Raw genomic sequence first — 24,216 nt, forward strand, 5'->3', positions numbered from 1 at the left:
AAGAAAAGCCTTGGAGATCTCTTTAACCATTGTAGCACGACTTATTTCCCCAGTTCGACGCTTCTTTTGTGTCTATTTAGAAAAGTCTAAAGGGCGGTGGTTAGTTTATTGCAGTAGTGACGCAGACTCGTCTCCAATGAACGTGTTGGTTTGGAGTCTATGCTGTCTGAATACCATTAACCATTAATCAATAAATACATTTTCAAACCACGTTCAGTCACGTGATTCGCAGTTTTAAAAGGTTTCTGACAGGACTTGGACACGAGCCATATTCATGAGCCATATTCTTGGCGTCGTTATGGAATATAATTGAGTTTTTATGAATCTGTATCGATCCTAATCGAATACTTGTTAAAACTCCAGCACGTCACCTCACCTCGTGCTGCCTGCAGGCACAACAGGTCGCCCCCTCCCCTCGCCATTCTGTAGCCTGACAGCACCGGGGTGAATCGGGCCGTGCTCCGTGAAACGTGCCCACGGCGGGGCTGTGGGAAAGTGCGGGGGAGAGGGCACCCAAACATTGTCATGTTAATGTCGGTGGGTGGAGAGGTGTCAGGGTCTCTGGGCTACGGTGCGTAAAAGGCATTTGAGGCAAGAGAACAGTGCTTAGTCATTTCCACGCAAGGCCCCGAGTTTAGCATCTTTTCTCCGTCCGTTCATGGATCACATCCCTGGCTGTTGTTAGGCCGCTAAAACAGTTTTGTACAGGAGTTTCCTTGATTAGAGGGCGGAACGAGGCCCTGTAGAGAGATCAAAACGAGATCCCCAAGTCTTGTGGTTTGAAGCTCGAGCTCAGTCGGTGGAGAGATGACTGCCCCAAGCACGCAGGGAAACGACAAGAACTCGAGCGCCAAAGAGGAGCGAAAAGTAGGCTACGTTCGACTTCAAACATTTCAACATTCGGTGCATCTGTCTAGGTTGCTTGAGTGGAGCCTTATTAACATATTTCCTTTTTAATGCATGGACATTTTGCACGATTGTGGTGCTGCGTGTGTGTTTTGATTGCATGATAGAAGGATGCACGACGAACGCACGCCATTCAAAGCGTGCGTCGCAAACATCCAAAAGTTAATTTAGTAATTTAGTAAAAAGTCCACAAATTGGGGAAGCTTCTATACTTTGCACCGAAGGAAAAGTGCTGTGTCATAGTCTGTATCTAGACATGGACTTCCTTTGGAGTTTTGTCCTGTTGATGTTTTCGCGTAAGTCATTGAGACATGAATATGGAGTGTTTATTTGGGGTGCCTGTTTGATTGGCAGCTCAGGAAGCCGCTCATAGAGAAAAAGAGGCGGGAGCGGATCAACTGCAGTTTGGAGCAACTGAAGGGGATTATGGTTGATGCTTACAACCTGGATGTGAGTAGACACACACACACACACTGACTCTAACACACACATTATATATATATATATATATACTATATATCACTCACAAAACATACATACACTCAGACATACATACTCTCTTTCTCTCTCTTTCTCTCTCTCTCTCTCTCTCTCTCTCTCTCTCTCTCTCTCTCTCTCTCTCTCTCTCTCTCTCTCAATCTCACACACACACACACACATTCATACTATGTTTACATTCACATAAATATATTCCTAGAAAAATACACCCAACATCCACTTTTATTCATGCCTGTTTCAGCAATCGAAGCTGGAGAAGGCAGATGTGTTGGAGATCACAGTGCAGCATATGGAAGGCCTACAGAAGGGAAACAGAACAGGTATGGAACCTAACAAAACATTCTTAGAACTGCAAAAAATGACCACATTCTAATGAATCACTCCCAAAGTTCTATTTTACTTAGCAAACAACTTACCAGGTTCTAAATGCAACACTCAATGTTCTATTTCACTCAGTGAGCCCCCCCCCTCCCCCCTCCTCACCCAATACCCTCATTATCATGAGTTGTTAATGATGGAGTGATGTGTCACCCAATAGGGGCTCTTTCCTCTGCATATCAAAGAGCTCCTATTGGTCCCATCTGCCACATGACCAAGAGATTATGACAGAACAGAAATCCAAAACCAGGTGTTCTTTTTTGTTTTAGGAGAGCTGATGCATCGTAGATCTGTCAACTTATTCCCAAACTCCTTCACTGCCCGGCATTTTTTTATGATAGCTCTTAACTCATAACACTAATCATCAAAACAAGACTTGTCCATCTGTTTTATCACCCTACCTCGTAATCAAAATAACTTCTGCTATTACTGTAGTAATAAACTCTAGATATTTTAAAACATATTCTAAAACAGCTGATTTCTTCACTCAGCTGTTAAAGATGAACAAGTCTCCGAAATGTCTTTCTCTGAGTGAAACTCCTACGCCTACCACCCAGTACTGATGCCAAACCGCATCACCCCTGGTCTCAACTCATCCTGTTTCCTCGCCTGTCGCCTTAACGGCTCCTTCGTTGCTCACCCCTGCCCCCTTGTGGTACCCTCCCTCCAGGCAGCCCAGCAGGCCCAGGCGAGGGCTCTGGGTTCGAGGCCCGTCAGCGCTACAGCACGGGCTACATCCAGTGCATGCACGAGGTCCACAACCTGCTGCTCAGCTGCCCCGGCCTGGACAAAAGCCAGGGAGCCCGCCTGCTCAACCACCTGCTCGGAGCCCTGCCCCACGTTGACGCCGGTGGAGCCGGGAGGAGCGGGAAGAGGAGCGGGAGCCCTGGTAGCGTGTCGATTAGCGACGGCGGTGGGGGCGGCGCTGTTTCTTCCGGGAGCCCTCTTTCCTGTTCTGGTTCTGGTACCCCTCCCTGCTCCCCCATCTTGCTCCCTGCCCCCTTCAGGCCCCGCCGTCGTCTCCTCCTCCTGCCCCCTCCCTCGTCCCCCTCGCCCCCCCGCCCTCCCCCCCACGCCCCCCAGGAGTCGGTGATGGAAGGAGAGGCGGGTGTGGTGAGGGAGATGCCCCCAGCGTTCCTCCCCGGCTCTCCTCCCCCTGTCTCCCCCTCTGGCCTCCCCCAGTGCCTCCGTGAGGGGGACCCCTCGATGTGGAGGCCATGGTGAGGGTGGAGAAAAAGACACACACACACTCTCACACGCTCTCACACATGTACACTCACGCACACACACACACACACACACACACACTCAAAGCATTGTAAGGAGAAGCTTGGCATTGCACAAACTCTGTACATCGTGTTCTGCGTTTTGAAGGAGCACTAAACAAAAAACAGGAAGTGCTCCTGCAGAGGCAACTGGCCAAGTGGATCTACAGTCTCACTCATGCTAATGTAAAACAAATATGGTGTCCTGCAACTGGGAGGTTATATCGCCCCTGTTGGGTCATAACTGAAAAATGTTATATTTTTGTTGAAGTAAATGCTTGATTGTCCCTCTCCATGTTATAGAAAGCAATTACATTTGTGTACATTTTCATAAAATTATTTGTTGGTGATTTGTCTTTTAATTCATCATATTTTAAAACGTGGGCCATATCACTGTTGTTCTCCATCTAATAAAAGTAAAAATAAATCTATACAAAAGTTGTCGATTTTTTTTTTTGATTACAGAGGTTCCGTCCCGTGACGTAGAGGATAGCGTGGCCGAGCGGTCTAAGGCGCTGGATTAAGGCTCCAGTCTCTTCGGGGGCGTGGGTTCGAATCCCACCGCTGTCAAAAACGTTTTGGAAAAATTACTGCAAGAATTGAAGGACTTCTACCTTCAATAATATCCCTAACGTTTCAAGGGAATTTAGTGATTGCTGTGTAGAATATTCGAATATCGGACTGTGAATACGAAATAAGTAATGTGCAACTTGCACCACAAGCTGTCGCTGTTGTTATGGATACAATTTTGAGCACTCCTGGGGTGTTGCGAATGCTTTATTGACTTGATTTATAGCGTGGTAACTTAAACTATCAGTTACTGTCGGTAAACATGCTACCAAATGTGTCACTTGCTTGTCCATTTTCCACCTGAACATTTAGAAACTGACAGATGCATAATCTGTGTGTGTGTCTGGTGGGATGTTAAATACTTGTGGAGCTCATGGGTGCAGTATGAAGGGGGAGCTGAATGAGTTGCACATGTTGCTGTCTGGCTCTGAAGGCACCTTCAAGAAATGTGATACTTATTCAGGGGGCTCTTTTCGCTCTGTCACACACACACACACACACACTCACACACACACACACACATGCCAGACACACACACACACATGCCACCCATACACACACAAGCACGCACATACATGTTGAACAGCTTGGAGCCTATACTTACCACACAAGCACACACACAGACACACACGGCGCAGTATAGGTGACGCATAACTGTACGTCGAAAATGTTCAGTGTGACCAACACTATAATTACAGCGATGGCAGATACGCATTTTCTTTTAATGACATGTAGTAACATTTCACTAAAAAGAATTAACCCGGTAAAAGTCGAGCTGGCAAGTCGACCCCTTTAGCCTCATAAGCAGACTAACTCGACAACCCGGCATGTTCCTGTGAAGGGCTCGTGATCCCGGAGTTTCGTTACCCTCCGCCAGCAGTGCGATACACAGAGAGAGAGAGAGGGTCCATGAATGGCGCGTTTGTTCCAACAAGAATATTGTAATAGTTCTGTCCACTGCAGAACAGAAGGGGGCGGGGAGAGGACGAACACAGAGAAGCCACGGTTGGCTGTGCGCGCGGGAGAGATTTCTCTGGGGGTCGCAACTTACATTTTGACCCCCCCCCCCCCCCCCCCCCCCCTTAATGTCGATAGTTTTTTTACTCAATTACAATATTGACTGAAATTGCACTTAAACAGGCGGTACACACACACAAGCTGTGTTTTTTGCATGGCTATTGGGGAGAAGGAAAGGCAAGAGGGCAACAGACTGGGATGAGAGAAGGGAGAGAGAGAGAGGGAGGGCGAGACTGGGAGGGGGGGAGGAAAGAAGATTGATTGTTCAAGTAAGCAGCTTGACAACAACCGTTGAGTTGAGAGACTTGACTTAAACGCTCTACATACAGGACAAAACATTGCGTCGAAAGACGAGTATTTTTGCTAGTTCCAGATTTTAGTCTTTTGAAGACACTGTCAAGTTCACAAAATGGTATAACGTAGAAAAATACACGGTACTTAGTCCTTTTTGCGGTTGTGTAGTATTAGTCCTAAGTGTGTATTCGGAATCGGCTTGTGTGGCGAACCCGGTCAACTTGACCTCGAAGAAGAAATGGGAGTTTGCGGTTGCCAGTTGGCTACTTGCTAGCTGACCACGAAGCTGCCAGTATTTTGTAGCCTATACCGGGTGGGCTACATAAGAAATTCCCTTCAACCGATTTGTAAAACGTCAACTTCGTGTACCAGAGTAAGTAAATCTTTTTTTTCTGCATTTAAGTTATACAACAGATGTGTCGCTCACATACCCGTTATTCTTTAAGACGATTTAGGCTTCATAAATATCCAGCCGGGACCTACGTAAAGACTGTTATTTTGACTCTTAACTTCTTCAACTGCAGGAGATTGGACAGACAGAGCAGTAACTCATGCTTACTGCTAATATTAAGAACTTTAAAATGAAAAATTGCAAAACAGTCCACGTTCTCACGAAAACAATAAGTTTAATAAACGATATGACTGGCAGGCTACCCAACCGCGGATATTTCATTTTTCAACCCGTATAGCAACAGAGACAAAACGCAGATTCTCATTCACAGATTTTCATAGAATCGATACGAGCATTCTTGCTTTTGGATTTTCGGCTTTTGTTGTTGTCAAACTTCTTTCTGGTTTAAGTAGGTTATGAGTGGCATTTGGTTAATCAACGGGGGTAATCGCATTTGACTGATCCTATGGATCAAGACTCAGTAGTGAGGATTTCTCTAACTGAGTGATCGAGGTTTCTGTGTCATTCAATATGTTGACATTAAGAATCCAGGGTTTATAGGCTGTTGTCTATGTGGCTCTTAGTCCAGTCCGTAGCTATCGATGCCGTCTCTCCTGGTAAACATTTCGTCTGTTTAAAGTAATGAGGCAGACAGAATAGAGGATCCGGAATGATGCGTTGCTTCATCAGATTTGCGTGTGTAGGGGCTGAAATCAAAATAGCGTTATTATACAAACTGGAATGCCAATGATTTTAACACCGTTTTGCAGTGGAAATCTGATTACCCCTTGTGTTCTCCTCGGGTCATTCTGACCCATCAGTCATTGTGACCCACCTTCGTTTGCGACAATTTTACCGCATACAAAAACAAAGTGAAGCATTTTCTTTTAACCGTTGGGCTGTCTCAGACCCCCCACATTGCGAAGGTTAAAAGAAAATGATTTTTATTTGCCTTTGTATTGGGTAAAATCGGGTAAACACAACGATGGTTCGTTACGAACCTTTTGGTCATGTGACCCGAAGGCAGCACAAGGGTTAAACCGCTATTTGCCTGCATGACAAGTGCCCTGATGACACAGTCATGAAGACACAATGCAGTGACACCGTATTAACCCCATAGGCACTGTTGCGTTACGGTCGAATTGGACCGATTTAAATAGGCCTATACGTTTTCCCTTTGCAAAACGTAGTTAACTAGATCTGATTGTTGTAAGGTTCTATGACTTCACACAGTGCATCTGAACAAATACATTCCCACCAGGTGCTCTTAGACCCTCATATTTTAACTAAAAGACGAGTTGTATGACCTCAGGTCAATAGGGTCTACAGGCCTCAAATAGCAAAAAGAAAATCTAACTTGTGATGTTCACTAGAACTGAAGTTGATAAATATATGTATAATGATGGATTTATAATCATCCAAATACTATTTAAGGATTCTGTGTGTAGTTGATTTAACTATGCCCTGGGAAACCTGTCGTGATATGATGACACTTTAAATGATTTACATATGGAAATCTTTTGAGCACAATCATTTTTGTAATACGACACAGTGTTGTATTGAGTTGTAGGGAACATGTGGCATATGGCTACACTACAGAATATGTAGGTCTCCTCTTGTTTTGACTCTCATACATGCTTTGTAAATGCGTGACCCACGTTTGAAAAAAAAAATGTCCACCCATTTAATTTGTTCTGGAGCTGAGTCTGACCAAAGTACATGCATCATATGAGAGGTGGCCTGAGGCCTGACATTCAAATCAATATACTGGTTAACCAACTGAATTAGCTAGCCTGAAATGTGTCTGTGGCCTGTTCCAGTATTCATGTTCGCAAATACGCTTTTGTTCACCAGTGGCGGTTCTAGACACATTTTACTGGGGGGGGGGGGGCAAGGGGGGGCCAGTGTTTAATCAGAGGGGCACATAAAAAAACATAAACAAAGGGTATTCAAAGATTAAATGCTTTAATTTTGCTTTACGTTCAAATCATACTAAATGCTCTGGCTCTCCCTACTCCAGCTCCTCAGCTCTCTCAATACGTTGATACGTTTCTCTAACTTTTTTATTTACTGGGGCAAAAAAGGCTGCAATGTCCCTTCCTCGGTTCATGATGAGTAGAAGAAGAAAAATGTGTTTAAAAAAAAGAAGTGTAGAAACGCCCCTGTTGTTCACTCAGGAAATGGGTTTCCAGGTCTTTGAAATGCAGACTTGTCATTAGTGTGAGAATTCCAATGTAGAACTCATCTATTCCATCTCACATCTGTTTTGAAGTAAGCAATGAAAACACACACGTCCACACATTTACGTGCTACGGAGCTGCGTGTCAAAAGGTCCAGATGTGTGAGTTAACCACCACAATCGACCTACGAGAACGACAGGTTTCTCAAAATCACACGTGTCTCAAAGAACTTGCCGACGTGACGCGTTCCCGCCTGGTCGTGTCGTGTCGCGCAAACGCTCCACTCCTGCCTGCACTGTGGTCTGCAGGAGCCGTGGCCTTCTCTGTGCACCAAGCGAGAGCATGCCCCTCCTGAATAATACAGCCCTCCGTTGCGCGTGTGGCCCCCGCGCTGTGAAATATTTAAGCACACACAGGAGAGACGGTACAATGTGGGCCAGTTGTGTGCAGTCAGACTCAACTCGACTACCGTAACCTCGACTACCGTAACCTAGTTAACCCGTGCTGTCAGTCCGCTGTTTGATGTTGACTTCAGCTCCTTTCCAACCCTTCCGCACAAGGAAATAATACATATACATTTAGTCATTTAGCAGACGCACTTATCCAGAGCGACTTATAGTAAGAACAGGGACATTCCCCCCCGAGGCAAGTAGGGTGAAGTGCCTTGCCCAAGGACACAACGTCATTTGGCACTGCAGGGAATCGATCCGGCAACCTTCTGATCACTAGCATGACTCCCTCACCGCTCAGCCATCTGACTTCTCCCTGACGTTTCCAGGCAGCACGACAGCAGGCCGCTGTTGAATGCTTCCTCCCAATGCAAGTTTGTAATCTTTTATTCTAGCAGTCCGACCAAACTTTGGACCAGTGAACGAAAGCTGCACAAAGAAACTCTCTTTTTGAGAGGATTCCCACGGAATATCGTCAGCTAAGTGTAGTCTTAAGTGTCTGTTGGGTCTAAATGTGAAGTGAAGGGTTGTGTAGCGATGTTTTGTGTAGAAGATTTGTGTAGCGACGGTAGACATATAGTAAGCATACAGCAGCACGACATATGGACCAGTCTTATATCATCATGACATCACAGCCAGTTCCCATGAAATAGATGGCGTCAGGGATAGATGGGGGGGCCTCAACAGCAGTTTCCTGGGCTGGAAAGGAGGGAAAAGGGAATGAGAGAGAGAGAGGTTAAGACGTGTGCGTGTGGGCGTGTGAGACAGGCAGAGAGAGAAAGAAAGATAAAGAATGAAGGCAGGACTGTACGTGTGTGAGAGGGAGAAGGAGGGCGAGAGAGAGAGGGTTAAGATGAATGTTTGTGTGTGTGTGTGTGTGTGTGAGAGCGAGCGAGCGAGCAAGGGAGGAAGGAAGAGAGGTTGGGAGGGAGGGGGTGTGAACAAGCCACTACACTTCACCTTAAACCTTAAACCTTGGCTTTGTGGCATGTCACCTCCCAAGCAGAACAGGTGGAGGGCAAGACAGGGTCAGGAGGAGCAGGAGGGGGGACAGGAGGGGAGAAGGGGAGGAGGAGGAGGAGGAGGAGAGAGGGGGAGGAGGAGAGAGGGGGAGGAGGAGGAAGAGGAGGAGGAGGAGGAGGAGGAGGAGGAGGAGGAGGAGGAGGAGGAGAGGGGAGGAGAAGGAGGAGGAGGGGAGAGGGGGAGGAGGAGGAGGAGGGGAAAGAGGGAGGAGGAGGGGAGAGAGGGGCAGACAGGGTTGGAGGAGGAGCAGGAGGAGGGGAGAGAGGGGCAGACAGGGTTGGAGGAGGAGCAGGAGGAGGGGAGAGAGGGGCAGACAGGGTTGGAGGAGGAGCAGGAGGAGGGGAGAGAGGGGCAGACAGGGTTGGAGGAGGAGCAGGAGGAGGGGAGAGAGGGGCAGACAGGGTTGGAGGAGGAGCAGGAGGAGGAGGAGGGGAGAGAGGGGCAGACAGGGTTGGAGGAGGAGCAGGAGGAGGGGAGAGAGGGGCAGACAGGGTTGGAGGAGGAGCAGGAGGAGCCAGGCCTTGACCAGGACTGCCAGCTGTGCTGGAGGGGCTTAGATTCCAAGCCCAGGCTGAGGAACAGACTAGCAAGCCACAGTTAACCGATTAGAGGCTTTGGGGCTAAATATAGATACGACCTGCTGTCTTGCACACCTCCTTCAGCGGGCCAGTCTCAAACATGATACCATGTCTACTTGTGGACCAGTCTCAAACATGATACCATGTCTACTTGTGGACCAGTCTCAAACATGATACCATGTCTACTTGTGGACCAGTCTCAAACATGATACCATGTCTACTTGTGGATCAGTCTCAAACATGATACCATGTCTACTTGTGGACCAGTCTCAGACATTATATGATTACCTGTACCTGTTGAAAAGCTGGAGTTGTTTAAAGTTATTTGCCTGGCCAGTAACAGCAAATAAGATACAACTCGGACTGATTAGTCATGAAGGACATTTGTCTAGGACACATTATCTGCTCTTAAACTACAGATATGACCCAGTGCCTGGCGTACGGCCGGACACATGATGTCATCCGTGCACATGCACATGCACGACCCGTGTCCCGCCACATACCTACCAGGTCGGCATGGCAACGCTCGTTTGAAAGGGGAGCGAACGACAAAGCGAACGGGGCGCATCTGAAAATGGTGCCCCCGAGATCCTCCAGCCGAACAGAGTGAAGCGAGTGAGGCTCTGGACTCAGCCTGCTGCTGGAGGACTGATCTTCCTGTAGGGTACCAACCCAGGACGGAAGAAAGGGATGGAGGTGCTGGATTAAGATGTAACCTCTGACAGGCTAAGCTTTTTCAGGGAGCGGAGGATGAGGCACAGAGGGGAGGGAGGGAGGGAGGGAGGGAGGGAGGGAGGAAGGAAGGAAGGAAGGAAGGAAGGAAGGAAGGAAGGAAGGAAGGAAGGAAGGAAGGAAGGAAGGAAGGAAGGAAGGAAGGAAGGAAGGAAGGAAGGAAGGAAGGAAGGAAGGAAGGAAGGAAGGAAGGAAGGAAGGAAGGAAGGAAGGAAGGAAGGGGGATTGATTGATATACAGCCCTGGCCAATAGGCCTAAGCTTCGTCAGGGAGCGGGGGATAAGGGATAGAGGGAGGGAGTGGAAGGTGCAGGATAGCGAATCAAGGCTAACGAGGTCAAGACCGTGACATTCTGACATGGATAGGAGTTCTCCCATCTTCATGAGTCAACACACACGCATGCACACACACACAAACATACACACACACACAGGCACACACATAAACGCACACACACACACAGGCACACACACATGCAAAGATCCTGTGTCCTATGGTGCACTCGTCATTCAGGGCTAAGCCTAGATGATCAGAACAGTCCTAAGCTGTTGGGTGCAGCGGGTCATGAGAAGAGAACAGAGGTATTTAGTATGCATTCACACCTTTCCCATCCAAAGTCTATGTAAAGCCTATTGTTCCTGTACAGGCCATTGTACAACCCCTTTTTATCTGAATAATGAAACTCTGCTTCAGAGGTTGATTATCTCCTCTCTCTTTCCTCTTTTATTTTCTCTCCTCTCTACTTTCCTCTCTCATTCTCTCTCCTTTCTCTTTCCTCTCTCTCCTCTCCTCTCTCTCCATTACCGAATTGTTCCCTCTATTCATAGTTGTATCCTTTTGTAGGTAGTTAACACATCACTGTAGGTAGTTAACACATCATTTATTCACAGTCTCCCGGTCTCTTAACTTCTGTAATGGAGTTAGTGTGTGGATAGCCCCCTTGATCAAGCTTCCTGCCATGGAAACAACACATCTCACAGCCTCTCTCTCACCCCAGGCTAACACCAGCTAGCTAGCTGCTCTCTCCTCAATTATCACACGTGACTGACCCCTCTATCTGCTGGGCTGTCCCTGCAGAGACAAGTAAATTAATATGATGCTCATCTGAGCACAGCACAGTATAGTTCCTCTCCAGCACAGTTTAGCATAGCAAAACAACAGATAAGCACAGCACAGTTCAGCTTGGTTCAGCAACACTGTAGAGGAGTGTTGGCTAGGGCTTGTGTCTAACACCACCACCACACTGCGAACCAGGAAGTTTTCTGAGGAAGCGTCTAGACACGAGTTGGGCTTTTGCAGCGGCTGAAGATTGCATGCTACCTTGCAGTGCAATGAGGGCCTGGGTTCGATTCCCAACTTTGGGCATATGGGCTCTAAGGTGGGCAATCTCTGGGCCTTTCTGTCTGGAGGTTGCATGTTGTCCCCCGTGGTCAAATGGGTTTCCTGTGCGAAGACCCCAAATATCAAAACATGCAGACCAGATTGCTGGTCTGGAGAGGAGAAAAACATGGGAATTCATTCAGTGGACGAATTAGCGATCCAGGAATTGTGTGAGAGAAGTGGATTTTTCACACAAACAGTGCAGCTATTTTAAACAGGGTAATAGTGTAGCCTCATGTCTCACTTTTCACCACGGTGTTGTTTTGTGTTTAGGCAAAATATTCAATCGGATAGTTAGAGTCTTAATCCCAGCTATAGGTTGGCTGATGCACTGACATGTAAATTGATATGCATCTAGGCATTAGGCAACAAGTCTGAGGCAGAATATGTGTGGAAGCGTTAGGCAACAGGATTGAAACAGGCTGTGCAAAAGTAGGAAGTGCATGCCTCTCCCTTTCTGTCTGTCTGGCCACTGCACCTCCAGCCTTCCTCTTCTGTTTCTCTCTGTCTCTTTCTCTGTCTGTCTCTCTCTCTTTCTCTTGTGCCCTTCCCTCTCTCTCTTCCTCTCTTCTGCACCTCCAGCCTTCCTCTTCTGTTTCTCTCTGTTTCTCTCTGTCTATGTCTGTCTCTCTTTCTCTGTCTCTCTCTTTGTCTCTTTCTCTCGTGCCCTTTCCTCTCTCTCTTCCTCTCTTTTGCACCTACAGCCTTTCTCTCTCTCTCTCTCTCTCTCTCTCTCTCTCTCTCCTCTCTCTCTCTCCCCCTCCCTCTCTCTCCCTCCCTCCCTCTCTCTGCGCCTGGATGCATTTTGTCAGCATCATCCAAGCAAACGAACCAGAGGCTACAGATGCATGTGACGTCAGAGCGATAGACTCGCAGCAGTCTGTGTATTACCTCCCTCCCCCTCCACACACACTCCCTCTTGCTTACACAAACACACACAAACACACACACAGGAGCAAACCATCCTTTATTCACGTCCAAACCTGTTTTATGAGGCAATCAGAGTGAAGTGCACCACTAGCCAGGGCGGGTTTTAGAAAGTCCCGGTCTGTGCAAGCTCGAGGCGGAGGAGAATATCACAGGAGACGGAATGTCTCGCTATGGCTTAATAACTGTAGCCAACGTCGGCGGATTCGCATAGGACACAGTCATAGCTTTCGAGATGCACCGTAGTTGCTGCTACCGCCGCCAACCTCTGCATAATAACACGGTTACCGGCCCGGTTGAGTCATGGTTTTCAAACGGAGAGCGAGGTAAGAAAAGCCAGTTGTCGTAACGGAGGTGGATTGCCATCCGACCCGATGTGCCAGACGGTAGATCAAGATAGGGTCTTATGACTGTAACCGGAGCTGAGATTTATATTAATGATAACAGATAGCGTCAACCATACGGTGTTGTAGGCTGTAGCTGTCACGAAATAACTCCCTTTTCTCTCTAAACAAAGGCCTTTCATCACGGTAATACGCGCGTAGCACAGCTCACAAGGGATCCATTTATTATACGTTTGTCTTTTAGGTCTTTCGGCCAAGAAATAACTTTGCAGCGAATTCTTTTCAAACGTGATTCGTCGGGAGTCAGTACAAGATAATGATGTAGTAGCTAGGTGTTTTTTCAAGCCCTAGCCTACGTCTTGACTATTTCACCAACAAACCCTTTGTGCACATTTTTCCTTACATCGGAAAAATTAAGTATTTCTACTTCAACCTGCTTGTTGCGGGAAAATATCCGTGCTTCGGAAAGCATATCAGTGTCGGTGCAGCGTTCCAGCCAAGCGATATCAACAATGCACGTTATTGTTACAGTATGGGAGTGCGTGCGAGACAGTGTGTCATTTTGTTTAACATTCGCAATGCAAAGCTATTTTAATCTCTGTATGTTTCCCACTATGTAAAATGTTGTCATAACCACATTGTTTTACATTACACGTTTATGGTTCTAATGTTCTCAGAGATTGAAGACTGCGCGTTAAGGGCTCTTGTGTTGAATTGACCTCTCGTTTTCTTGCCCGCTCAATCAAATGGACGGCATTATATTACGGTCTGAAGGGGTCACTTCTCTGATTTAAATCGTCTGTTGCGGTTTTAACTATAATTGAATTACACTTAATTAGCCACATTAAAATACAGGTGGAAACGCTGTAGTCATATTCTCCGTTTCTGTTTTTCCTACTCCGTGTAAATAAGCTGCATTTCAAGTGATTTATTTGGTGAGGTCTTTGCGGCAGAAACAGTAAATACACGAGATGAAGGTGTTCTTTATCTGCACGTTTCCTTGACTGGTGCTTCTGTTTACAACACATGACAAGTCATCCACAATTTATCCTGTGACTCATCACACTTGCTCTTTCTGCCCTCCTCCCCCCCTTCACACCCCCTCTCTCTCCCTCTCTCTACCCTCCACACCCCCTCTCCCTCTCTCTCCCCTCCTCTCCACACCCCCTCTCTCCCTGTCTCTCCCCTCCACACACCCCCTCTCTCTCCCTCCCCTCCATATCCCCCTCTCTCTCCCCTCCACACCCCCTCTCTCTCCCTCTCTCTACCCTCCACACCCCCTCTCCCTCTCTCTCCCCTCCTCTCCACACCCCCTCTCTCCCTCTCTCTCCCCTCCACACACCCCCTCTCTCTCCCTCCCCTCCATATCCCCCTCTCTCACCCTCCCTCTCTCTCCCCTCCACACCCCCTCTCTCTCCCTCTCTCTACCCTCCACACCCCCTCTCTCTCCCCTCCTCTCCACACCCCCTCTCCCTCTCTCTCCCCTCCACACACCCCCTCTCTCTCCCTCCACATCCCCCTCTCTCACCCTCCCTCTCTCTCCCCTCCACACCCCCTCTCTCTCCCTCTCTTTTTCCTCACTTGCTCCCCTCTACCATCCACCCCCTTCCATCCATCTCCTCCTCCTGCAATCTATCCTTCTACCCCCATCCATCCATCCACCTCACCCTCCCTATCCATTTATCCAACCCCCATCCATCTCTACCCCTGGCGTTCCTTCACCCCCCCTCCCCTCAAAACGCCTCCATCCCTTCCCCCCTCCGTCCCTTCCTCCTTCCCCACCAGGAGGATGCGGTGGGTGGTGTGCCACAGGCTGGGCCCTCTCTGGCTGTGGAAGGCTCTGCTGGTGGTCGCAGCCATCGCCTTCGCTGGTCAGCTACTGGGAGTCATCTTCAACAAGAGGTCAGACAGGAGGACACGCACAGGCACACACACACTCACTAGCTATCATACTCTCCCTCCCTCCCTCCCTCCCTCCCTCCCTCCCTCCCTCCCTCCCTCCCTCCCTCCCTCCCTCCCTCCCTCCCTCCCTCCCTCCCTCCCTCCCTCCCTCCCTCCCTCCCTCCCTCCCTCCCTCCCTCCCTCCCTCCCTCCCTCCCTCCCTCCCTCCCTCCCTCCCTCCCTCCCTCCCTCACTGACAATACATTCTATAGTTTTCCATTCTAGTTGTTTACTCTATTAGAAGGTGAAGTACTCTGTCAGAGATCACAGTGTCTCCTGTCTAACCCTCTCCTGGCTTACTGTCGACAGGCGACATTCCCTCTGGCTGTTTCAAGATAACTCCCATCCTGTCAGCGCAAGTTGTTTAGTAGGCACAGCATTCACCCATTCTGGGTCCTCTGTGTAATGTTTAGGTTCATGGGTAATGGATCAACAGGAAGGGTGATATCAGAGCTGTAATGTCGTTCCTTTGAGAGTACGTGGGATTCAAGGGTTGAGGGGAGGGTTTCCTGTGTTTTCAAAACGCTAAGAGATGAGAGAGAGAAATGAGAGAGAGAGAGATGAGAGAGAGAGAAGAGAGAGGAGAAAGAGAAGAGAGGAGAGAGAAAGAGAGAGAGAGAGAGAGAGAGAGAGAGAGAGAGAGGAGAAAGAGAAGAGGAGCGAGAGAGGAGAGAGAGAGAGAGAGAGGAGAAAGAGAAGAGGAGAGAGAGAGAGAGGAGAAAGAGAAGAGAGAGAGAGAGAGAGAGAGAGAGAGGAGAAAGAGAAGAGAGAGAGAGAGATAGAGAAGAAATAGGAGAAAGAAGAGTTAAATATTATGCTGTGTGTTATTGTCTGGACTGTGCAATAGCTTTCGTAAGTATTGCCTCTGTTAACAGCAATCATCACCATCAAAGACGAAAGTCACAACGCTGTTTCCTCCTTCCTTCCTTCTGATATTCTAATCCAGAAGAGATAAGCACCGAGAAGTTCGAAATCTTTGGACAACTTCCTGTCCGTTCGTACTATGATAATAACACGCTTGTATTCCTTCCTTCCTTGTGAACTGTGTAGGGCAACGCTGGTGTGTGTGTGTTTTGACCCATGCGATGGGTCAGTGTGTGTGTGTGTGTCTCAACACGTCTAGACACACAGGCCAGTGAATACCTCTAAACTACAATCTTCTCGCTAAGACTCCTTAAAGAGCGTTTTTTCGCTGTAGTTTACAGCCAAACATCTGGGATCGGATCAGTCACCAGATACGGATGTTACAGCAACGATCTCACGAAAGCACATTGATTCAGCGGATGCTTTCATCCAAAGCTATGCACGGTACAGGGGGTATCCGAACCTGCAGACCTGTTGTCTGGTGACCTAGGAACAGGAGTGGGAGACAAGCGTTGAACTTTCAAGTTCAAGTTGATTTGTTTGGTTATTTAGTAACTAGTACAAGTTCAGGTGCATTGAAATGATTAGGTCCTTCTTCTCCTGTGTCCCCATCTAAACCTGATATAAACAAACCCTAACCCAGTGTGAGCTAACATTCGTAAATCGAAGAACAGTGAATGGTAATCGATCTCGAAGCAGACACTCGAGGAGGACAAAGCCTGTGAGAATGCAGACGTCCCTGTCACAGTGCTGCTGAGATAGACAGGACAGGTTAGACAGGTGCTCTACCAGCTGGGCACACAAACCCTCATTCCCCTCTCGGTTGTTTGAATGTTTTGTGTTCAGTTTCCTTTCGCTGGTGTCGTCTTTTAACGAGGGAGGCGAGTGAGAGGAAGACATGGGATAGCTGCGGGCCAAGTGAAAGCTGGACGTGGGATCCAATTCTGTGGAGGGTGGCACGTGATTGGATTAACCTCTGCCCTGTTCCTGCACAGTCAGCGCCTGGCCGGTGTGTCGCAGCCTTGTGTTGGTCACTGTTCGAGGGCGCTCTTAGTGTGTTTTGAAGTTGTTGCATTTCTTGGAACAAGTCAATGGTTCAGTTATTTGAGAGCTGAATTGAAAGGGCAGCTGATAAGCCCCTCTGATTGCTTTTAGCATGTGCAGGTGACACAGGTGACACAGGTATGCGACTGCATGAGTGAGTCCATGGGAACTTTTTTTTGTTGTCATTCTGTTCTGTCTGCCACGCCCACGTGAACCCCAGCTCTCTCTCTCTCTCTCTCTCTCTCTCTCTCTCTCTCTCTCTCTCGCTCTCTCTCTCTCTCTCTCTCTCTCTCTCTCTCTCTCTCGCTCTCTCTCGCTCTCTCTCTCACACACTCTCTCACTCTCTCTCACTCATAATAATAATAAGTAACTTTGAACTTATTACTGTAAGTATTAGCTTGTTTATTACCTATTAACTTTAAGCAATGTTACTCAACGCCGGTACAGATCTCACTAACTAACTAACCCTCCCTCCCTCCCCTGTTCCCCCTGTTCCCCCCTGTTCCCCCCTGTTCCCCCCTGTTCCCCCCTGTTCCCCCCTGTTCCTCCTGTTCCCCTGTTCCTCCTGTTCCCCTGTTCCCCCCTGTTCCTCCTGTTCCTCCTGTTCCTCCTGTTCCCCCCTGTTCCCCTCTGTTCCCCCCTGTTCCCCCTGTTCCTCCTGTTCCTCCTGTTCCTCCTGTTCCTCCTGTTCCCCCCTGTTCCCCCCTGTTCCCCCTGTTCCCCTCTGTTCCTCCTGTTCCCCTGTTCCCCCCTGTTCCTCCTGTTCCTCCTGTTCCCCCTGTTCCTCCTGTTCCTCCTGTTCCTCCTGTTCCTCCTGTTCCCCTGTTCCTCCTGTTCCTCCTGTTCCTCCCTCCAGCATCCAGCCGGAGCGGTCCCGTTCTCCTTTCCCGTTGTCGTCGTCTGACGTGTCGCTGGGCTCCTGCCGGCCGCACACTCACCTCATGTTCCTGAAGACGCACAAGACGGCCAGCAGCACCGTGCTCAACATGCTGTACCGCTTCGGCGAGGAGCGCAACCTGAACTTCGCCCTGCCGCTGGGGTACCAGTTTGGATACCCGCTGCCCTTCAACGCCCATCGGGTCAAAGGTTACCGGGGCCCCCGCATCACAGAGTTCCACATCATGGGGAATCATATGAGATTCAACAAACCTGAGGTGGGTGTCGCTGGGAGCGAGGGGATGGGAAGGGTGGAAGGGAGGAGTGTATAGAGGGAAGGATGGATGGGTAGATACAAATTATAAATACTGGATTGATGGTTTATTATTTAATGAATCCCCTAACAGCTGTCTGTATGACTTCAGTTTTTCCCCCCGGAACGTCAACACGTGTTCTAGTTCATGCTGTACTTCTGAACATTTGCAATGATCAGACGCTCTTATCCAGAGAGACTTACAGTAAGTTCAGGGACAAATCCCCCTGAGGCAAGTAAGGTGAAGTGCCTTGCCTAAGGACACAACGTCATTTGGCATGGCCGGGAATTGAACTGGCAACCTTCAGATTACTAGCCCGATTCCCTAACCGCTCAACCACCTGACTCCCTGAACAGCGACAGACAAACGAGAAGACAGCGAAACAAAAAGGTTGTTATCTTTAGCTGTTCTCCTACATGCACGTTGCACAAACTGATGACATCGGTATGTGTGCCCTCTTCACTCCTGGTGACTGTCCACGAGGTTTACATAGATGTGATAACAAAAGTATGTCATGGATATCGCAATGAATATTCAAATATTGCTTTATAGCTGAGAGCAGCAGTAGTGGGAGTGAAGGCGGAGTGTTTAAGAAGCTGTGTGAGACTTTGTAGCGACTTGCCGGATGGTGGATTATCACCCAGCATCCCTTGCTGCGAGGACTGATTTCTTCTGTAATTAATTCATTAATTACTTTCTTCCATTATGCGTGTTTGTAATTGGCATGAAAGATATTTTCGTCCTTCCCATCTTGGTGTTTGGTTCTCACTGCACTTCAAAGGACTTTTTTTTTTTACTGGCCCCGCCCCCTTCCTTCAACACTGCTGCTTCGGTTTCCGTGTTGGAGGAACTGAATCAACTGAATATGTGTTTTCTCTTCTGCTCTGTTATCTCTCCTCAACTCTTATCTCCTCCTGAGACGGAGGACAAGTGTAGGCACACACACACACACACACACCTACACACACACACACACACACACCTACACACACACCTCCACAAGTGTGTACAGGTGTTGAGTCCTCATGAGAATGACTCACATCCTTATTTATCAGCCGGTTCAGTCTCTCAATTGGCTTCATCCTTCTTTTCTCTCTTAGAGAACTTCTTGTTGACATTGTCTCCTCCCTCTCCATTCAATACTGGAATGCTTTATTGAACCCTCTCTCTCTCTCTCTCCCTCTCTCCCCCTCTCTCTCTCTCTCTCTCTCTCTCTCTCTCTCTCTCTCTCTCTCTCTCTCTCTCTCTCTCTCTCCCTCCCCCCCCCCCCTCTCTCTCTCTCTCTCTCTCTCTCTCTCTCTCTCTCTCTCTCTCTCTCTCTGTCTCTGTCTCTCTCTCTCTCTCTCTCTCTCTCTCCCTCTCTCCTCTCTCTCTCTCTCTCTCTCTCTCTCTCCCTCTCTCCCCTCTCTCTCTCTCTCTCTCTCTCTCACTCACACCCCTCTCCTCCTCTCCTCCGTCAGGTGGAGAAGGTGATGCCGGCAGACACCTTCTACTTCTCCATCGTCCGTGACCCCGTGGCCCTGGCCGAGTCGTCCTACGCCTACTACAAGGCCGTGGCGCCGGCGTTCAAGAAAGCCAAGAGCCTGGGCGAGTTCGCCGAGGACCCCAGGAAGTACTACAACCCCCGGCTGCGGTTCAACCACCTGGCCCGCAACGCCCTCTGGTTCGACTTCGGCATGGACCACAACGCCAACTTCTCGACCGCGCTGGCAAAGCGTGGGGTGGCGGCGGTGCGGAAGGCGTTCCGGCTAATCCTCATGTCGGAATACTTCGACCAGTCCATGGTCCTGCTCCGACACGCCCTCTGCTGGCCGCTGGACGCCGTCGTCTCCTTCAGCCTCAACGCCCGGCAGCAGACGGCCGGCGGCGGCGTCGCCGACAGCTGGGTGGGGAAGGCGGTGGCCGGGGTCGGCGTGGGGATAGGCTCCGCCTCCTTGGGGGGCGCCTCCCCTCACGGCCTGGCCCTGACGGAAGAGCAGCGCCTGAAGCTGCGGGACTGGAACGCCCTGGACTGGCACCTCTACCAGGCCTTCAACAAGACCTTCTGGGAGGAGGTGGAGCGGTTTGGGCGGGCGCGGATGGAGGCTGAGGTGGGTCACCTCCAGACCCGACGCGAGGTTCTGGCCCGCGTCTGTCTGCGGGACGGAGGGAGGCCCGTGGAGGCCAACCGGATCCGGGACAAGACCATCCGGCCGTACCAGAGCGGCCTGGTGAAGATCCTGGGCTACGAGCTCCAGCCGGGGCTCGACAACGCTACCCGTCAGGCCTGCTTGAGGATGATTAGGCCCGAGATCCAGTACAAGGACCATCTGGATGCAAGGCAGTTTCCCAGGGCGGCGGGCCAGGCTCCGATGATCCCCCCTGGGGGCGCACACGTCAGGAAAGACCCAGGCTCTCCGCCTCGGCCTGGGGAGCTGAGGGGGAGTATGGGGGAGGAGCAGAGGGACTGGGATGGGAGCCGGCTAGCCAGGAATCACAGCTTGGCGAGGGCTGAGCGGAAAGATCGGATGAGATAGTTAGCTCTGGAGGATCAAGGGAATGGGAAGGAGTTTACACAACTAAGAACAACTGGACTACATATTTAAACCTCTGACTGATAGACTACACTTGTCTGGTCTGGACTAGACCGATCTGGACTAGACCGGTCTGGACTGGTCTGGACTGGGGCCTTGGTGGTTCTCTTGGCTGGGAGGAGGACAAAAGAGAGAGGGGGAAAGAGAGAGGGAAAAATAACGAAAAACACTTCCTCCAAATTTGCGCCATTCCTCTTGCCTGTCTTTGTCACTCCTTCTAACCGTCTTCTGGTTGGACGAGACTTTCGAGGTGGGGCTGTCGGGTTTGTGGGGGTCAAAGTTCAGGACGTTGGCATTAGATTGTTTCCCGAGCAAACTACGTTTAGCTTCTGAAACGGCTCCAGTCTAGCATTTTGAAAACATTCCTCCAGGCTGTCATCGCCCTTCTGAGATACCTGCAGACGGACATGCAGAGAGAGGACCAGACACACCTTGGAACCGGTTCCTTTATCCAAGACCCTACAGCACAGAGAATGAAATCCATATGAACTCCACGCAGTAGGACAGTAAATCTCACGTTGGCTCAGCCCCAGAATGCGGGGTGCAGTGCTTGTGCCTGGGAGGGCTCTAGTAGGACCCATGTGCTGTGAATATGAACACTAGGGTTCATCACACAGTCACGGTCATGTCTGTGAGTTTGGATTAGTGAGGGATGAGGCAGGAGGAGGAGAGAGAGAGGGAGGAGGAGAGAGAAGAGAGGGAGTGATAGAAAGAGAGAGAGATAGAGAGAGAGAGAGAAGGAAGAAGAGAGAGAGAGAGGAGAGACAGACAGAAAGAGAGACAGCGATAGAGAGAGTCAGACTGCTTTCACTCCTACCCGTAACCGACTGTGATCGTCGAGGAAGACGAGTCAGAAAGAGTCACGTCTGTCAGAATGGCTCACAGAAGGAGTGTTCGGTCTCCGACATTCTGATTCCGTGGATTCCATTTCAAGACATTTATTGTGATTCCACTTGCAAAGAGTGTGCGATGTGATGCGTTACGCACATTCTAGTGTTGAATGCATCTGCTCAGAAGCATCTTTTCCTCACCTACAAACACACCTGCATGCATGTTGCGTTTGCATACTTTGACCATATATCTGAACACACAAACACCATGTTGATTGACAACTTGAATCTTGGCTCAGATTTTTGAAATGCTCCGGCACACTTCATCGCACACACACACACACACACACACACACACCTCCCCAGCTATTGGCTTAGACAGTATTGCTTCACGTAGATTAAAAGCAATTACTGATTGGCTCTGCTTAGCTTCAGCTCATGAAACTAACACTAACTCTGAAATAATTTAGTCAAAAACAGTTTAGTCAAAAACGACTTAGTCTGACGCCTCAAACCTCGACATGCAGAGCGACGTCTTAACTACCAGGTAACCGTGGAAACCCCACCAGAGCGCCACACTACACCTCCTGCTGGTCTAGAAACTTCCTCCCCGAAGCTACAGGATGTCAATGTTGACTTCCCCTCTTCCACACCCCAACAGATTCATCATTGTAAAACACATTTACATTTAGTCATTTAGCAGACGCTCTTATCCAGAGCGACTTACAGTAAGTACAGGGACATTCCCCCCTAGGCAAGTAGGGTGAAGTGCCTTGCCCAAGGACACAACGTCATTTGGCACAGCAGGGAATTGATCCGGCAACCTTCTGATTACTAGCCCGACTCCCTCACCGCTCAGCCATCTGAAACACGTCACATTAGCATGAGGTGCGTCCGTGTGTGAAGGGATTTTTTTGGCACTGGACTTCAGTTCACAGCCATGCATGCCACTTGTCAGCTAAACACCACTACATGTTTTTATTTCCTTTAAAATGTTGTTGTTTTTTTTTTGTTGGGGGGGGGGGGGATCGTGTTATAACACACGGTAGCAGGACGGACCACAGCTGAGCTCTTGCAGGTCATCGCGAGTGAGTGTTCTAGAAGGCACGGAACGCCGCGGAGAGAAGCATTCAGTGTTCTATTATGCTGTCCTCCCCAGGTGCCTTTACCTGGGGACAAAGGAGAAAGTCAGTGAGCTGGAGTCCTGCTCGGGTCTCCCTCTGTAGTGTTCGCTGTGGCTCTCACCTTACCCCAGACGAGGCCACTGGGGGTATCAGTTGACCGTCGTCTGAATGCTTCATTTCAACTGCCCTCGTTCTACCCTCTTAGGGTCCCTATCGTTTCCATGCCCTTTCAGCACCTCTCACACACACTCACACGCACTCACGCTCACGCACACACACACACGTATACATGCCAGTTGGAGAGGAAACGGTTCCCATTGTCCACCAGGTACGATATCAGACTTCAATCCCTGTGAAAGTCGGTCTCGGTGGAGATTCACAGGGTGAATGCTTCGTCCGGGCTCCTCCTACTTTTCTCTGACATGTGACATGTGACACGTGACATTTTATCTTCTCGAGATGAGCTCTTTCTGAAGAGCCGGACTTCTTCACCTTCCGTTCTGAAATGTAAGGGTGTAGTCAACTGTTCCGTCAGTCGTTGTATCTGTTTTGCCTTCTCTATGTCTTACAGTGTTTTGAGCTACACTTACAGTAATAGCAGGTTCTTTCCCAAGAGCCCATGATGCTGCCTCCATATTTGTAGTTTTTTTGTGTAGATTCTGTAGTCCCGAACGAGAGTTAAAGAGGTACTGATATAGTTTGGTATAAAGAAGAAAATCATGTCGAAATGGTGGTGTGTGTTTGAAAAAAAGTTTGTTAAAACTTGTTTATGAATCTATCACAGGCCCATCAAAGTAAAACACGTTGAAACTCAGAATTTCAGACAACAAAGCGAGCTTGTGATACAGTTGTTTCTTTGCCTTAGAATACGGTACATTTTGGAACAAGGCTTTAAAATGAAGACTTGCTGTATATATTGTTACTTTTGAAATATCTTGTAAATATTGTATTTATTCTTTTTAGGCCTCCCAATTTGAGTTAGGTTGTGGGGGAAGGGTGGGGCTGTGGGACTTGACTGGAATGCACTGCTCAGTGACCTACATAAGAGAGAATGGAGAGCTGGTAGTTCACAGTTTCAGTGAAAACATTCACAGTTTGAACAAGACGATGAATGATGAAGTATGACCAGTATACAGAATGTTAAACACACACACATCCATACAAACACACACACACATCCATACAAACACACACACACATCCATACAAACACACACACACATCCATACATTTAGTCATTTAACAGACGCTCTTATCCAGAGCCATACACACACAATCCACACACACACATCCATACACACATCCATACATACATACACATCCATACAAACACACACAGACGTGTGATGACTACATTTCAATGGCGTATTTATGCATGAACGTAAAGGCACATGCACACACATTCAGAAACACACACACACTCTGCACACTGTTTGGTCCCCATGCGCAAGTATTACCGACAAACTGTTGATTTGAAAATCAAGAACGTTTATCAAGTTTTAATTTTATGGATGGAACTTAAACTGTACTGTGATTTATATTATGGGTTTAGTGAGTGGTTACATGGGACCCAGTCATGTTAAACTGTATGTTCTGTCTGTATACCCAGGAATGGAACACTACTGGAATAAAAGTGATCATTTACGGTAATCAAATGGAAGTAGAAAAAGCATGGTCAGTCGATTCTATGGTTGAGTCATTGAAGAAGAGACTCTGTCT

At 48.7% G+C, this 24,216-nt stretch overlaps 2 protein-coding genes and 1 non-coding gene across 3 annotated transcripts; all 3 read left to right on the top strand.

Annotated features, from left to right (window-relative positions):
• The first annotated feature begins 290 nt into the window (after nucleotides 1-290).
• Nucleotides 291-3,445, top strand: her8a (hairy-related 8a). The gene is made up of 4 exons (XM_084692002.1): nucleotides 291-867; nucleotides 1,261-1,356; nucleotides 1,646-1,724; nucleotides 2,453-3,445. The coding sequence occupies exons 1-4, from the start codon at nucleotides 808-810 to the stop codon at nucleotides 3,004-3,006; spliced, it is 789 nt and encodes a 262-aa protein (XP_084548128.1). The 5' UTR covers nucleotides 291-807; the 3' UTR covers nucleotides 3,007-3,445.
• A 90-nt stretch (nucleotides 3,446-3,535) lies between these two features.
• trnal-aag (transfer RNA leucine (anticodon AAG)) lies at nucleotides 3,536-3,617 on the top strand. Its single transcript has one exon. It is a non-coding gene; the product is annotated as a tRNA-Leu (tRNA).
• Nucleotides 3,618-4,898: 1,281 nt separating this feature from the next.
• Nucleotides 4,899-24,152, top strand: gal3st4 (galactose-3-O-sulfotransferase 4). The gene is made up of 4 exons (XM_084691977.1): nucleotides 4,899-5,301; nucleotides 14,718-14,834; nucleotides 17,638-17,935; nucleotides 19,432-24,152. Exons 2-4 carry the CDS (start codon nucleotides 14,722-14,724, stop codon nucleotides 20,485-20,487), a joined length of 1,467 nt encoding a protein of 488 aa, XP_084548103.1. The 5' UTR covers nucleotides 4,899-5,301; nucleotides 14,718-14,721; the 3' UTR covers nucleotides 20,488-24,152.
• The last annotated feature ends 64 nt before the right edge of the window (nucleotides 24,153-24,216 follow it).

This window comes from Hypomesus nipponensis, chromosome 25 (genome assembly GCF_054491055.1).
Source record: "Hypomesus nipponensis isolate SF chromosome 25, ASM5449105v1, whole genome shotgun sequence".
NCBI classification, from domain to species: Eukaryota; Metazoa; Chordata; class Actinopteri; order Osmeriformes; family Osmeridae; genus Hypomesus; species Hypomesus nipponensis.

What these genes read in the sequence shown, in the direction of transcription:
- her8a (XM_084692002.1), top strand. Translation starts at nt 808, where the DNA reads ATGACTGCCCCAAGCACGCAGGGAAACGACAAGAACTCGAGCGCCAAA. An exon ending in GCGCCAAAGAGGAGCGAAAA is followed by an intron (nt 868 to 1,260) that starts GTAGGCTACGTT and finishes TTTGATTGGCAG; the next exon opens with CTCAGGAAGCCGCTCATAGA. An exon ending in ACAGAAGGGAAACAGAACAG is followed by an intron (nt 1,725 to 2,452) that starts GTATGGAACCTA and finishes CCCTCCCTCCAG; the next exon opens with GCAGCCCAGCAGGCCCAGGC.
- gal3st4 (XM_084691977.1), top strand. Translation starts at nt 14,722, where the DNA reads ATGCGGTGGGTGGTGTGCCACAGGCTGGGCCCTCTCTGGCTGTGGAAG. An exon ending in GGAGTCATCTTCAACAAGAG is followed by an intron (nt 14,835 to 17,637) that starts GTCAGACAGGAG and finishes TCCTCCCTCCAG; the next exon opens with CATCCAGCCGGAGCGGTCCC. An exon ending in TGAGATTCAACAAACCTGAG is followed by an intron (nt 17,936 to 19,431) that starts GTGGGTGTCGCT and finishes CTCCTCCGTCAG; the next exon opens with GTGGAGAAGGTGATGCCGGC.